The following is a 17,250-nucleotide window of genomic DNA, read 5'->3' on the forward strand; positions in this document are numbered from 1 at the left end:
TTGTCTGAATAAGTGTGAAGATACATGCTCAGAGAAAAGCGTACCTCTGACTTTTACTGTCTTTTTACACTAAATCCCTTTGATGCTACAAAGCTTTGAATGAGATTAACGGCAGAAAGTGGAACTGTCAATATAACATGTCTTCAGCAGTTGTTCTGCCTGTGATCTGATTTACATTATTGCTGCTGTCATCAGTATGTGTGCATCGTTCAATATTTCAATGGCTTATTGTCACATGTAGAATTAAATTCATTTTTGCATACAGTTCAGTACAAGTATTGCTATACATAACCACTCTTAGATACAAAACAAGTGAGGAGAAATATCATACTAAGACAGTATACAACAGTCGCCAAATCTGGTGCCATTTTCAAGTCCCAGTTGATGTAAGTGCAGAGATCTAGACCTAACCATGAAGGCCTGTTGTCCTAGTGGTGTTGCGGGGTTGGCCTGGCCAAGGGTAGCTGTTGGAGTCCTCCACTGCTCCACCGCTCCGTGCAGCTGCAGGTCACATCCGGTCTTGGCCTAATGGAGCAGCGCTTGTCCCAGCCGGGCCTCAGGCTTCTGCTGGGCCTCCAGCGGCCCACACCACCGTGGAGGTGGACTGCACTGCCTCCCGGAATGGGTCTGCTTACCGGCCCTCTGTTCCCACTCTGACTCTCTCCTCTCCAGCCTGCAGGGTGAGCAGGGACCAGGCTCAGCGGCTTCCCTCTCTGGGCGGGTTCCCGGTTCCGTGGAGGGCCTGCTAGGCCTGACGTCGGGACATTGTGCGGCTCGCTGGGATCCTTCTGCCGCGTGGCTCGCAAATGTGTTTGCCATGTGGAGGTTTGATACAAAATTCTTGACAAGGTACTTATGATCACCTTATCTGATTTATGACAGCCAAAGACAACATGTTTCTCCACTATCTCAGCCTCTGCATGTTGTTTTTAGAGAAACATAGACATAGAAACATAGAAAATAGGTGCAAGCCAGCACTGCCATTCAATACAATCACGGCTGATCATCCAAAATCAGTATCCCGTTCCTGCTTTCTCCCCATATCCCTTAATACTGTTAGCCCTAAGAGCTATATCTAACTCTCTCTTGAATTTTCATCTTCATCCTCCTGCTAGGTGTTTCATTTTTCTGCAAGGAGGGAAGAGAGACCAGTGTGGCACAATAGCACATAACGTAAAGCCCACCGTTTGACCTGTTTTTACAAAATGTTAAAAAGTCAGCTCGACATAGATTACCACATCTACACCAAACCCAAACCTATCAGGAGTAGACAAGGGCATTCGATTCAATTTGAGATACCAGCTATCAAGACAGATGTGTATAGCAATTTATTCTTCCCTCGCACAATTAAAGCATGGAATAGTCTTCACCCTACTATAGTTACTCAATCAGACGAAAGTAAATTTAAGGCAGCTCTTCTTCTCCAAGAAGCCCTTCTTACTCCGCCACCTGCAATTTAAATTCCATTTGGAATATTTTGGAGGACCAAGAACCAAGAACCAAGAACAGCTGGTAAAGCTGCTGCCTCATCGCACCAGAGACCCTGGTTTGATCATGACATCGGGTGCTCTGGTTTTCTCCTACATCTCAAAGACGTGCAGGTTTATAGATTAATTGGCATGTGTAAAATTGCCCTTAATGTATTGGGAGTAGATGAGAAAGTGGGATAACATAGAACAAGTGTGAATGGATGCTTGGAGGTTGGCATGGACTCATTGGGCCAGTTTTCATGCTGTATCTCTCGAACTCTGGAACCATTGAATGAGAGAAATGGTGTATGGATAGCATTTGCTGAGATTGACAGGGATGAAACATGGCATGAATAAAGAAGGGGGTGGGCGTAAGTGGTGGGTGGACTGATGGGAATGTGACGAAGGATCAGTGCATTTGCAGCATTAGTAGGGGTAAGTTGGTGTGTGGAATGTGAAGGTAGGGTAAGGAGATTGGGTGGTGGAGACATCAATGTATAGTAGACTGTATCACCATTCTTGCTCTTATTAGGTCACTAAATCTTTGTCAGCTCTGAATACATGAACATATTGCCTACTTCCAGCTCGAGAGCTGCGTGACTCTCTGTAGCCTTCGCTTCTTTGTTCCACCAGCAGACTGCTTCTTCCTATTAGTAAACAAGAGTAGTTCCCTACCTGGCCTAATATCTCTCAACACTACAAGTAGGGAAAATGGCAGCTGCATCTGCTGCTCTCAGCACAATGCCACCAGTACTTACTTCCTCTCCTTTACAACTTGCTATTTTGGAGTATCCATTTAAATTTTGAATTTGAAATTGACTCGTGAGATTATCATCATTTCTAATCATATCTGCTGATCAAGAAACTCGATAATTACATCCTAATGCCGTGGGTGCGTTACAACATCATTGATAGACGCATTGCATTTCCAGATTTTCTGCAAGTTGCAAGAAAACCCTCCCTTTCTCAGCGTAGAGAAATTAGACTTCATATTCTTCTTTCAACAATAGACACAAGGTGCTGGAGTAACTCCATGGATCAGGCAGCATCTCTGGAGACGATGAAGAGGTGAAGTTTCAAGTCAGGACCCTTCTTAGACCCAAAACATCACCTATCTATGTTCCAAGGAAGAAGGGTCTCGACCCGAAACGTCACCCATTCCTTCTCTCCCGAGATGCTGCCTGACCTGCTGAGTTACTCCAGCATTTTGTGAATAAACCTATCTATGTTCTCCAGAGATGCTCACTGACCCGCTGAGTTACTCCAGCACTTTGCACCTTTTTTTCTGTGAACCAGCATCTGCAGTTCTTTGTTTCTCCTTCTTCTTTCAACGCATCATTACCACTTTCATAAAACATAAAGTGCTGGAGTAACTCAGCGGGTCAGGCAGCATTTCTGGAGGACATGAATAGATAGATGGCTGATTGAAGTTAGTCCGAAGAAAGGTCCCTGACCCGAAATACCGTCTATCCATTTCCTCATGAGATGCTGGCTGACCCGCTGAGATACTCCAGTACCTTGCATTTTACTTAAGATTCCAGCATCAGCAGTTCCTTGTGTTTCCATTCCCACTTTCAATAACTTTGCCTCACTCGTGCTATGATAGCCGTTGTGACCATCTCATCCTCCCTTTGTCTTTTATTTGAACACAAAAGTTGATGTTCTCTGAAGAAATTGTGGTTACCTTGTTTTGGTAAACTTTAATTTCTTCATATGTATGCGTCTGCCATGCCAGCTGCTGTAGTTCCTCCACCGTATACTGACATGTTTCCAAGTGGGACTTTATAATATTCTGTGCGATGCGATCTGAGGGATCACAGTACATAAAATCAAAAAATTAATTAATTGCTAGACACATTCATATAAATCTCATCACCATGAAGACATACTAAAATCCTGAGTTGGCAATTGACAGTGTTTGCATTGCAATATTTTAAATATTATATTAAAAATATTTTTTAAATGAATTAAATATTAAGAATTATAGTCATGAAAGAGGTACGTAGAAGCTGCCAGATTCTGCAGCGTTGCTCCATTTAAATCCAGAAGCCTCTTTGACAAAGCCATCTTTTGTAAGATCTCTTTATACTTCAGAAGTAGAAGGCAGCATGGGGACAGATGTGATACACCAAATGTGAAATGGTACGAGCAAGAAATGATGTTTGGAAAATGTCAGCTTGCAACGCCTGATCAATGTAGCATGGGAAACCAGAGAGCACAACATTGTGATATATCCATCACTACTCTCTGTGGGATCAATCTGCAGCAGCTCTGTCCCTCTGTTGATGTGGGAAACATATTTCATCTATTCCTTGTGATGTTTCAGGCTTTGTTTAAAGACGCATCTCTGCTTTGATTTTTGCATGCTTACCAACTTTTATACTGAATAAAATTCAATGTAAGTATTTAAGAATAAAATTCTTTGGGCTTGAATGCAGTAAAAGTAACGGCAAAAAGTCTTCCCTGGTTATGTTGTGGCAGTGACGAAAAGCAGTAGGAAGTACACAGTTAGTTTCTGTGCGGTAACATAGATGAGGCTACACTGTAACTATGCTGTGGGTGCAATCAATAACTCAAGAGTTATATCACCAGGTCAGTGCAAGTATTATACTTAACTTTATTTTTATATTTTTCACTTCACTGAACAAAGAAAATGTATGTATGAATAGGAACTACTTACAAAATAAAACAATACGGAGATTGTTACATTTTATGTTCATCCTTCCTGTGCTCTGAGCTACATGTCCATTAACCTCCCAGGGATGTCCTGTGTACTTGATCTTGCGCAGGTATAGGCAGAGGTTGATGACACATTGCTACTCGTTCCTGAGTTGATGTGTTATACACACATCTCTAAGCGCAGCAGAAATTCTGACTGGGTGAGGTGATGGGGAGTACCCCCAATGTTCGGTCTCTGACTGCTGATGGTGCAGTCCTCCCCAGGGTTAGACAGAGCTATTTCCGTTCCTGAGAACTGTTTGTAATCTGAACAATTATACATCAGAAATGTGGCCATCCAGCAACATATTTAAATAAAAACATAGACATTTAACTCTACAAGATGCAATGCAATTGCTGCAATCCAAATTTCCACATGGCAAAAGATGTGCCATGGTGTGGCAGGGTGGCGCAGTGGCAGTGTTGCTGCCTTGCAGCGCCAGAGACCCGGGTTCGATCCTGACTACGTTTACTGTCTGTATGGGTGAGTATGCATGTTTTCCCCATGAACGTGTGGGTTTCCCCCAGGTGCTCCAGTTTCATCCCACACTCCAAAGACGTATAGGTTTGTAGTTGAATTTGGCTTTGGTTAAAATTGTAAACTGTCCTTAGTGTGTAGGATAGCGCTAGTATACGGGGATTGCTGGTCGGCGTGTACTTGGTGGGCCAAAGGGCCAGTTTCCGCACTGAATCTCTAAAACTAAAATAAAATTAAAAGATGTCTTTAGGCGTTACTTTAGACTTTACTGCCCTGCAGCATCTGACTGCTCCATCCTACCTGTCTCACAAATACTGATTCATCCATGAATTCATCACTCGTACCCTGAAGATGACCTGTTTTCCATTTTTCCGGAAAGTTAAATGTTACAGCCAAGCTACCAAGATGAAATCGTATAATTTGTGCATTGTTCACATTACGCTAACAATCTGCAGTGAGCCACATCTACATTGATAATCAATTGAAAGGAAATGCTATTCTGCTCACTTCCCTACAAGAACCTTTCTTTAAAAACAGTTCATGCTAAGTGCAGGTTTACAGCCATCACCCCAATCTCAACTGATTGTTGATTCTTGTCCTTTTTTTGCTAGGATTTAGACAATTTAACTATATGTCACTCAAGAGATTCAAACAACGTCTACATCCTCTGAATGAATAAAAAGGTTTCCGACCTCCCGTAGCAGGAACAGTCCAGTGCTCCAAAGCCCATGTTGTCCTGCGATCGACAGGGCAGGGAACCTGGAGTAGGGTGTTTTCAGTTGAGAAACCTGAAAACATGGGTTTCCCCATAAATTGTTTGTAAGGATTTAAGGATCACCAGACAGGTTACAAGACAGGTCACATTGAGGTCTCTTTTTCATGACAGTGGCCAGCACAATCCCATTTGTTCACTGAACAACCTAATCTTGCTCAGGAACACTCAAAGTGGAATATTACACTTTGTATTCGATCACACAAAGTGACCTGCACCTGTTTTGGACATGGACTTTGAATCCTCTTTTCTTTGCCAATACCATTATATGTATTAAGGCCTCTGGCCTATCATTTAAAATGCTTAAATGTCCATTTAGCATTCAAGAAGCAGACAAGGTGTCATCTAATCTCGACACCCCTGCAATAGACAATAGACAATAGACAATAGATCCTCTATCAATATTACCATTCATAGATTGAACTGTCATTGAACTTTTTGCTCTTGTAGAAATTTAAGACAGGTGCAGAAGTTTAGACATATTAATTGTTTCTGTGTTCCAATTGATCTCAAGCTGCAATTTTGTTCTTTCTTCCTCATCTATTTATTTCCTGATTTAACTCTAAAAAAGGGTCTTGACCCAAAACGTCACCTATCCATGTTCTCCAGAGATGCAGACTCATGCACTGAGGTACTCCAGCACTTTCTAACTATTCATTTCTTCATGCTCTCTCTTCTTACACATTGTTGAATTCCCAATCTCTCTCTTTCCCAATCTCTCTCTCTCTCTCTCTCTCTCTCTCTCTCTCTCTCTCTCTCTCTCTCTCTCTCTCTCTCTCTCTCTCTCTCTCTCTCTCTCTCTCTCTCTCTCTCTCTCTCTCTCTCTCTCTCTCTCTCTCTCTCTCTCTCTCTCTCTCTCATCGTTATTCTCTCTCTCTCTCTCTCTCTCTCTCTCTCTCTCTCTCTCTCTCCCTCCCCCCCCCCCCCTCTCCCTCTCCCTCTCTCTGTTGGAAATTCTGGGCACATCTCTGTATGCACCTTCACCTTGCATTGCTGCAGCTGCATGTGAGTTAAATTACTATCCAGAACCTCCAGCATGTAAAAAGATCCAAGTGTGCAGATGGATGATGAAAACTAGAACATTTCACAACTTTCATAATTCATTATTGTGCATTCCCTGTGTCTGTTCATTTTTAGTGATCAAAAGTTTAGATTGATTGAGTAGGTTAGATGACAGAGAGCCTTTTAAAACGTAGCAGAGAAGCATTGAATGTGCAAGATTGAATACAAGGAAATACTGCCAAGGTACATAAACAGAAACGTGAGAGCAATTTGTATCCCTCACTTTCTGCATGCAGCCACTCTGACATTGGACGATATCATAGCTGAATTTGATCTCCCAGAAACAGGCACCTAAATCTTCAGCTCCTAAAATCTGTGACAAGCTATCAAATGTGGAGGTTCACACCGGTATCGTGCAAGAGCTACAGGGGTAACTTTCAACCATGAGATGCCATACAATAGGATCTACCTTACGTAGGAAGATGCATGCAAAGTTATTTTCTCCATAGGGACAGGCCATGGAGTACATGGTATTCTTGAAACCTGTGAATTCTAGTTACCAAACGTTATGAAATAAAAATGGAGTTGCATAGCCTCCTTCTTAAGTTGACCACCTCATTTACCAAGAGCGCATCAATACCACATGCCACTACTGTCTTGGTTTAACCCAAAGCCAGCCAGGGTGGAGTCAGATTTGCCAATTTAGAAACTTTCACTACCCCACCCCTACTGCTCCATCTCCCTTGGGCATTTTGTTACTTTGACCCTTGCACCTCAGTGAAGAAGACCATGTTTATGAAGACACATTATATTGCACAGGAAGCAGAAAACAGATTAGCCTATTTTTTTGTGAATCAAAATACCACAGCACTTGAATGGAGAGAACAATGGATGTACCAGCATGATAAAAATACAATCATCACATTATATCTGAAACCTGACAGGATCTGATTATCTTTTAGTCATTTGTTTGACTGAAGATAACATAACATCCTTTAAATCCCTCCAGGGCACCCATTATTCTTACTGTATGGAGATTCCGGCTTGCTTGGATGTGGATTCAACTTTCTATTGGTGACTCACATGCCAAATATGAATGCCATTGAATGGTTGGCAGTGGTTTCCCTGTTACTAAGCAATGTTGACACCCACCCTAAATGTTTTTGATGTAATCACAGCAGTTTCAGCATGAGTCAGCAGCTGCTTAACTATACTTCCAGCTGCAAGGAAGTATGGTTAACCTGCGCACAATCAACCAATAACATCTTGCTCGGCACTCCAAAATGATTCAATGTGATGAACTATAAAGACCTGTCATCCTAATCTTAGGCAACTATAAGATTCCATTTAGTGGATGAGATTTAGCTAGAGATAAATCTGAGCCAGCCATAGGATTATCTATTATGTAACCTGGGCTGAAAGACTAAACAGCTCTTGCAAAAATCCCTTCACCACAGCACGCCGAATGTATCATTGCCTTCCAATGTCACAGCTGCTTGATTAACTACCAAAGTCTATATATAACCAGACACCCTTTGTTGAAGGGTTTTCTTGTGATTCATGGAGGCTGCTCTCCATTTCTCTATGTTCCATAAGCTAGGGTACAATCTGATTTCCTGCTACCTCATTATGGATATTGGATTTGTCTCTGGAACTATTGCACTCTGTGTCTTTCCTTTTGCTCTTCCTATTGTAGTTGAGTTTGACTTGATTTTATTTACCTCCCCAATGATTGAAGTTGCGGCCTCAAAAAGGCAGCCAGCATCAACAGAGAGACCCCCCCCCCCCCCCCCCCCCGGCCACACTCTCATTTCACTCCTGCCAGGTATTGGAGTTTGAAAACTGTAATATCCAGGTTTAGGAATAGCTTCTTCTCTACAACCATCAGGCTATTAAACATTATAGCCTACAAACAGGCTCTGAACCACATAAACATTATGAGCATTGATTTTGATTTTTGTTTGTATATTTGTCTACATTGTTTATTTGTCTAAACAAACAAAAACTGTACATATATGTGTGTGTACTATTACAAGGAGTGGCCTAACTCTCAGGAGTCACCACAATGTACTATTTTTGTTACATGAATCGTCATTGGCTATCATATTCTTGTCTGGATTGATCCTGATATTCCTGGGAATATTTGCCCTTACACCAGAGTCATTTCGTGCCATGGAAAAATAAGCAATGTTGCCATTCAAAATGTCAGCATAAGTTGCAACTGGCACCTCCTTGACTCTGAGGGTTTAGTAGGACTGCAGAGAGACTCGCCCCCCCCCTGTTCAATAGAGGTGGGGGGAATTCAGAGACTGACATTGTATGGCATTTGGCCATGGCATCTCTTTAGCTGTCTGGAAAGGAGGCAAAACTATAGCAGAGAATCAGACAGAACAAAACTACGCAGCTGTTCCACTGGCTGTTGTGGGCAGTTTAAAAAAAGCACAACCAGGTGTCCACAAAGTGCAACTGCCTAAAATGAAAGCATCCTCTGTTTTAGAACAAAGCCAATTCCACCTATCATTGCAGGTTGTTGGTTTCAGCTATTAATACTGGCACAACATAGCAGCAATAACTGAACCTGGCAAATCCAGGTTATTAAAATATTAAATTCAACAATTCCAGGAAGCCATCGCTTTGTTCACTCCATAGATGTAGCTGTACCTTTCAGTTTCAATGTAGCTTTCTTCTTCTCTGTCTCTTTCTGCCACTTACTTTCACAGGTTTGGTCTTCACCCCATTAAAGACAATCCCTATGTTCTCACCACCCTGCAGACCTGCCTGGGAGTTAAAACATGCTTGTTTATTCCCATTCCCAGTTCTGATGGTGAGTTCCTGACCTAATATGTTGTTTCTGCTTCTCTCCCTGTGGATGCTGCTTGAGCTGCTAAGTGTTCCCAGCCTTTACTGTTTTTGTGACACAAATGATTTATGTATTTTCCTCATTTCCCAATATGTTTTTTTCTCTCTTGTTAGTGGGGATCATCATTATCTTTTGCTAACATTCCTTTTAAGTACCTAAAGAAGCACCTGCAGCACGTTTTTATGCTTCTCACTATTTGTTTCGTAGTTTATATTTCATTTTCTCACAGGATCATAAAGTGATAGTGTGGAAACAGGCCCTTCGGCCCAACGCCCACACCGGTCAACATATCCTAGCTACACTAGTCCCACCTGCCTGCGTTTGGTCCCTATCCCTCCAAACCTGTCCTATCCATGTTCCTGTCATACTGCTTCTTAAACATTGGAATAGGACCTGCCTCAACTACCTCCGCTTGTTCCATACACCCACCGCCCTTTATGTGAAAAAGTTACCCCTCAGATTCCTATTAGATCTTTTCCCCCTTCACCTTAAACCTATGTCCTCTGGTCCTCGATTCACCTACTCCAGGCAAGGTACTGTGCATCTACCCGATCTATTCCTCTCATGATTTAATACATCTTCTAATTTTCTTTTCCTTAGCAATGTCTTGGTTCTCCCAAGAGAAGGTCTGAAATTTTCTCAATCCTTATTGAGTGTCAGTGAGCTATTTGAATTTTAAGGCAGAATCATGTTTGTCTTTTCAGTTTCATTTTCTAAATTTCCCTCGCCAGAACCTCACCACCATCAACTACTAGAGGCCTTATCGACTGCTTCAGTAATTTGATTGCACTTGTCCCAGCCCAATTCAACTGAATCCCATCCAAATGGAATTGTTCCCTCATTCTCCAGTACTCAGTATCCCAAGAATGAAAACTGTGTTTTTTCACACTATGCTTTGAGCTACATATTCAGTTCCCCTATCTTGTTTCTATGCCAAATTCCAATGATGTGGGTAGGATATTAGGAAGGATATGTAGGATATTATCACCTTTGTGGTTCTGTTTGTAAATTTGGAACTGAACTGCTCATGTTCCTTCTTTGTCATTACAACTGGATCTTTCTCCTCCATCCCTTTTACATTCCTGACCTGAGGTGATATCATTAACCATGGTACTGGGCATGTATCATATCCTTCAGGATGGTGTTCATGGTTGTAAATATCAGCATCCTTCTTCTTAAACAATCTGTTACTCACTACCATTACATTTTATTCACTCCTCCAACTTGAATGATCCCCTGTACCACAGTGATGTAGTCAGTTTGCTCATCCGCCCTGCAGTCCTACCTGCACATATCTGTTGGGTAAGTACAAAGGCTTAGAGTCCTGGAATATAACTTCCTGGATCCTCTTACCCATTTTGCTTCTAGCCCTGTCCTACCTTTCTAACATTCTGACTGGCCAATTTACAGATCTTAACCTTAGGTATGTGACTGTCTCCTTAAACAAAATATTCAGGCAACTTTCCCCCTCCCAGATGCATTACGATCTCTGTATCTTGAACTCGACTTCATCCATTCTCAGCCAAGGTTCCTCAAATTGTAGACAGTTTCTGCAGTTCTGATTACTGTGGATCTCCATCAACTCCCACATATTACAGGGACTAAACATTATCTGCCCTTGTATACTTGTCCTAAAATATTTAATGAATTTAAATCATTTATTTTGTATCTACACATAAGTCAATATTAGTTAGCTGCGCAATATATATGGGGAGCATCTAACTCACTAAAATAGCAATGCTGGCTGAACATTCTGACTTTAATGGCAAATTTACTTTGATAAGGAATGCAAACAAAAAAAAAAGTATCTGAATGGGTTGATAAAAGTGTATTAACAGATTTTTTGATCTGTGCGTCTGGAAGTCAAGACCACTCATTTAAGAATGAGTTGATATTAAATTAAGCCAGTAGCAACCACTGCATTGTAAGGAACGGTGGTGGTTTGTGGATTAAACCTTGGGAGAAAAAGCAACTTGATGTGTAATACTTCTCAAGCAGTAACTGCATCGTTGTATGAGTAGGAACAAGACATGTCTATTCAGGCTCAACTTGGATGCATTGGAAGCCTTGGTGCCAACAATGCGAGTCATTCAGCTCACACATGACTTCCAATGATCTAGGCAGTTGATGATGGGCAGTACTCCTTGCCAATTTCACAACATTTATTTATAGAAAAAATGTTTTTTTCTACAGTAAATAATATTGTAGACATTGACAATGATGGTGTGAATACGTATGCACAAAATTCTTGAACTTGATTATTTTTCTGTCTAAAGAGAGTTCCAAAATGTACGGTAGCTTACATATTTTCTAAATCCGAGATAAGGCAATGATGATTTGTTTAATGAAATACTATAAAATCTATGAGTTCACACAAGGCCTAAACTATCAGAAATTGTGAAGCGTTCCAAACAAGGACTAAGAAGTCAGGTGAAATTGCCAATGTTGTCAGTCAGCAACTAAACTAGTTTCTGCAGTTCCTTGTGTCTAAGTATATGGCACTTATTGTCACGTTCGACAATGTGCAGTGTGAAAAGTTGGTGTTTTAATTGATGAGTAAATATCGTGGGAATAAATGAACACATGGAACCCCACATTTCACCTTGTAGGAAAACATAGAAGACATAGAAAATAGGTGCAGGAGGAGGCCATTCGGCCCTTTGAGCCAGCACCGCCATTCATTGTGATCATGGCTGATCGTCCCTAATCAATACCTGCCTTCTCCCCATATCCCTTGATTCCACTAGCCCCTAGAGCTCTATCTAACTCTCTCTTAAATCCATCCAGTGATTTGGCTTCCACTACCCTCTGTGGCAGAGAATTCCACAAATTCACAACTCTCTGGGTGAAAAAGTTTTTTCTCACTTCAGTTTTAAATGGCCTCCCCTTTATTCTAAGACTGTGGCCCCCTAGTTCTGGACTCGCCCAACATTGGGAACATTTTTCTTGCATCTAGCTTGTCCAATCCTTTTATAATTTTATATGTTTCTATAAGAACTCCTCTCATCCTTCTAAACTCCAGTGAATACAAGCCTAGTTAGACAGGTACATGGATAGGACAGGTTTGGAGGGATATGGACCAAGCGCGGGCAGGTGGGACTAGTGTAGCTGGGACATTGTTGGCTGGTGTGGGCAAGTTGGGCCGAAGGGCCTGTTTGCACAATGTATCACTCTATGACTCTCTCTCTCTGAGGTAGTGTTTAGTCTTTCGCATAACATCAAAAAACATCAGCGTATATGGCATAATTGCTATGTCTGTGGACAAAACATGGAGGCTTTTGAGAATTTATAATTTACAAATACAACAGCAATTTACAATCAGAGCAATAGTGAAGGCTAGAGCTCAAAAGTAGAATCACAAGCACATGGCTGGGACAATTTGTTGCTGTAGATGTAATGGAAGCCATTCACTGTAGATAAATTGATTTAAAATAGCAAAATGCTCCAACTGCCAAAATAGACATATATTCTCAGCATGCGCTTCTAAAGCTAAAGTGAATCCAGATGGCTTCATTCTGACTTTTGCCATGGAGTAATTTTTCACTGTGAAAAGACAGAGAGTCTACAGATATGAGAGTCCACATATACATTTTGGAAAATATCCTTATCAACTATCAGCCCCAATTTATTCTTCATTTTTTGAAAAACCAGGTAGAGGATATTAAATAATTTAGAATAAAATGAAGTTTCATTGAAGGTTAGCTTGAATACTTGTTTGACAACAAATGTAATTATGTCTAAATTGGACAATACTTTGATCATGTGCTGGTTACAATGTTACAATGATCTAGGCAATTTCACAACATTTATTTATGAGCCAAATGCTCATCTGAAAGTACATAAGAAGTGTCTGTCACTATCACTAATCTATCTTCTGGTGTGAAATTATCACTGAATATCTTTGATATTCTGGACAAGATACTAAGATATATAAACAATTGAATGTGCAATAGATGATGTACTAATAACTGGAAGAACTAAATAAGAAGATAGTTGAAGAATAGAGGGTTCAGATGGTGACATTTGCACAACATAAAGCTCAAATGAAGTAAGGGTGCATTTGTATATAATTTACCGTAGGCTAAAAGTAGATGCAATTAAATTATAGCAAGTTAAAGAGACCATGGAAGCAATTGTAAAGGCGAAGAAGCCTAAAAAATTGGTGATCATGAAATACTCTTCAGCATGGTAGAGTATTTTGCTGGAACTTGAAAGGCAATAAATGAAACATCAAACAGAATATGACATGTACGTCGAGTCTGTGAAACGAACTGTGCAGCACAGGAATGGACCCTTTGGCCCACAATATTTGTGCCAATCGATGCCAAGTTAAACTGTTAAACTATTCACAGTTGCCTGTACATGAACCATATCCCTCTATTCCCTGCACTTCCATGTGTCTATCCAAAAATCATTTGAACGTCACTATCATATCACATTTCATATCTGCCTCCACCATCACGACCCTTGGCTGTGCATTCCAGGCCCCCACCACCCTCTGTGTAAAACAAAACTTACCCCTTATTGATCTTTTCCCCTCTCACCTTTCAGCTATGCCCTCTGGTGTTGGATATTTTCACCCTATGAAGTCCCTATGATAAAACATGCAAGTTGAAACATCCATGCAGTGCTTTGAATTCTGACCTCATATAATGGATAATCAAGAAAAGAAAATTGTGTTCACATCATATACAATGAAAAGTGAGAAAATTAGGTTGAAAATGAGAAAGGGGTTTTAGGCGTTGACTACTGTCTGAAGACTTTTCATCAGGGTGACCCACCATATATCTTAGCAAATAATTAGAGTCATGGAGGCAAAGAGTGATACAGTGTGGAAACAGGCCCTTCGGTTCAATTCATCCACACCGGCCAACAATGTCCCAGCTACCCTAGCCTTGCCTTCACTTGGTCCATAACCCTCCAAACCTGTCCTATGCATGTACCTGTCCAACTGCTTCTGAAACAATGGGATAGTCCCAGCCTCAACCACCTCCTCTGGCAGCTTGTTCCATACACCCACCACCCTCTGTATGAAACAGTTACCCCTCGGATTCCTATTAAATCTTTTCCCCTTCACCTTGATTAATGATTAAATCTTTTCCCATTCACCTTGATACAGGTGAATCAATTCTTGATCTTAAATTCATAATAATGACAATTGGTACATCAAGAATGCAAACATTCTTACTTGTTTACCCCAATAAGATTACACAATCAAATGTAAAAGTTCTAAACAAAATGTTATTGTAGATGCATTGCAAACAATACTGTATGAGAATTCAGAACATGGGAGTTGATAACACAGAGTTCACATTAAAAATATTAGAACATTATTTTCCAGTTCTCGCAATGATCCATAAACATATTTATGTAGATTGAATATATGAGAAAACTATGAAATCATGGATTGAACCAGGAAAATGCTCCAAAGGTACAATAATTGATGATATTTGGAGACACAAGAAATTGTAGATGCTAGAATCTTGAGAAAAACACAAAGTGCAGTAGGAATTCACAGGTCAGAAGGCATCTGTGGAGGGAATGGACAGACAACATTTCATCTGCCTTAACCAACCTGATCTCCCGGTGGCTGAGCACTTCAACTCCCTCTCCCACTCCCAGTCTGACCTTTCTGTCATGGGCCTCCTCCAGCGCCATAGTGAGGCCCACCGGAAATTGGAGGAACAGCACCTCATATTTCGCTTGGGCAGCTTGCAGCCCAGCGGTATGAACATTGACTTCTCCAACTTTAGATAGTTCCTCTGTCCCTCTCTTTCCCCCCTCCTCCCCCTTCCCAGTTCTCCCTCCAACTTCCTGTCTCCACCTATATCCTTCCTTTGTCCCGCCCCCCTGACATCAGTCTGAAGAAGGGTCTCGACCCGAAACGTCATCCATTCCTTCTCTCCTGAGATGCTGCCTGACCTGCTGAGTTACTCCAGCATTTTGTGAATAAATACCTTCGATTTATACCAGCATCTGCAGTTATTTTCTTACACCTCTTCTAATGATATTTGTCAATCGAACGAGATTGTGTTAAATGGAAATGCATACTTATCATCCAAGAATGCTGAGAAGACATATTTTGGAAGAGAAACACACAGAGCATTCTGGTATCATGGTAAAGGTTCTGAGTCAGCATGTCAACATGTCCCTGTAAGACTAAGGGGCAAAGATGGTAGGTTTAGAGAAAAAAGACAAAGTGCTGGAGTATTTCAGCGGGTTCGACGGTATTTCAGGAGAACAGGCACAGGTGATTTTTCGGGTCGAGAACCTTCTTTAGAAGTACTTCTTCAATAGTTTGAAGATCTCCTTCTGTCCTGACCCAAAATGTCACCTATCCATGTTCTCCAGTGATGCTGCCAGACTTGTTGAGTTACTCTTGCACCTTGAATCTTTTCTTTGTAAACCAGCATCTGCAGTTCCTTGTGTCTACATATGTTTAAGGAAACCTAGTTAATGAAGGATATTGAAAGTTTGATCAGGGAAAAGGAGTAGGCATATGTCAGGTATAGGAAATTGGTATCAAACAAGTCACTTGATTTTTATCGGGGATATAGGACTAAACTTAGGAAAGAAATTAAAAGGGTAAAAGGGGGCCATAAAAAGCCTCAAAAAGTAGGATTAAGGAGAATCCTACAACTTTAATTATATTACATGCAAGAGGACAGCTAATGAAAGAATAGGTCTTCTCAGGGGTCAGAAGGGCAATCCATGTGTGGAGCCATATGAGAGATATATTAAATTAATACTTCTCATTGGTCTTCACCGGAAAGGACATGGGAGGAGGCTGGAGAGTTCAGGGAGGGGTACACTAACAATTTGCAGGGCATCTGCTAGGAGGAAATACTAGATATATTGCAGCACGTTAAGGTGGATAAAGCCCCAGGGCCAAAAGGGAGGTGTAGCAAAATACTAAAGAAGCAATGGAAGTGATAGCTGGGCCTCAGACCAAGAAGTTTGCATCTTTATTAGCCACGGGTGAGGATAGCTCATATTATTCCCTTGTAAGCTTGGGCTAATGAGCCTTACGTCCACAGTAGGGATGTTGTTGGAGAAGATTCTCATAAGGTCATAAGTGATAGGAGCAGAATTAGGCCATTCGGCCCATCAAATCTACTCCGCCATTCAATCATGGCTGATCTATCTCTCCCTCCTAACCCCATTCTCGTGCCCTCTCCCCATAACCTCTGACACCCATACTAATCAATTCTGAGGGATAGGATTTATGTTGACTTGGAAAGGCAGGGACTGGTTTGGAGGAAGGGAGAAAATGTCTCACAAATCGGCTTGAATTTTTAGAGGAGTAACCAGGAATATTGATGAAATCAGGCAGCAGATGTCTATAGGGACTTTATTAAGCCAACAACGTCCCGCATGATAGGTTAGTCCAATAGGTTAAGGCAGAGGGATCTGAGGTGAGTTGGTGAAATGGATACAAAATTTACTGAGTGGATGTTTTCCTGTCTGGAAATCAGTAAGAAGTGGAGTACCATAGGAATTGGTGCTGGGACTTCTATTGTTTGTAAGATATATATAAATGACTAGTATAAGAATGTAGTGGGCTTGCTTAATAGGTCTGCAGGTGACAACAATTGATAGAGTTGTAGATAATAAAGAAGGTTGTTTAAAGATACAGTGGGACGTGCATCAGTTAGAACGTGGTGGCAGGTTCAAGATTTAGGAAGTCAAATACTGTAAGGGTATATAGAGTCTCTAACAGAGACCTGAGGATTTTTGATGTACAGAGAAACCTTGAGATGCAAGCCAATTGCTCTTTAAAAGTGGCAATACAGGTGGACAGTGAAGTGGAAAAGGTATTTAGAATGCTTGCTTTCATAGGCCAAGGCATTGAGAATAGGAGTTGTAACGTTATGTTGCAACTATATAAAATATTGTTTGGACCACAGTCAGAGTATTGCATACAGTCTAACTCGCACACTACAGGAAGAAT

At 41.1% G+C, this 17,250-nt stretch overlaps 1 protein-coding gene across 1 annotated transcript in view; it reads right to left on the reverse strand.

The window, feature by feature from the left end:
* The window catches only part of rorb (RAR-related orphan receptor B), a 55,389-nt gene that overhangs the window by 15,797 nt on the left and 22,342 nt on the right, over nt 1-17,250 (reverse strand). The window contains exon 5 of the mRNA XM_078396790.1: nt 3,154-3,275. Within this exon, the coding sequence (XP_078252916.1) occupies nt 3,154-3,275 (122 nt within the window). The remainder of the gene's footprint in view (nt 1-3,153; nt 3,276-17,250) is intronic.

The sequence above is a fragment of the Rhinoraja longicauda genome, chromosome 3 (assembly GCF_053455715.1).
Source record: "Rhinoraja longicauda isolate Sanriku21f chromosome 3, sRhiLon1.1, whole genome shotgun sequence".
Lineage (NCBI taxonomy): Eukaryota > Metazoa > Chordata > Chondrichthyes > Rajiformes > Arhynchobatidae > Rhinoraja > Rhinoraja longicauda.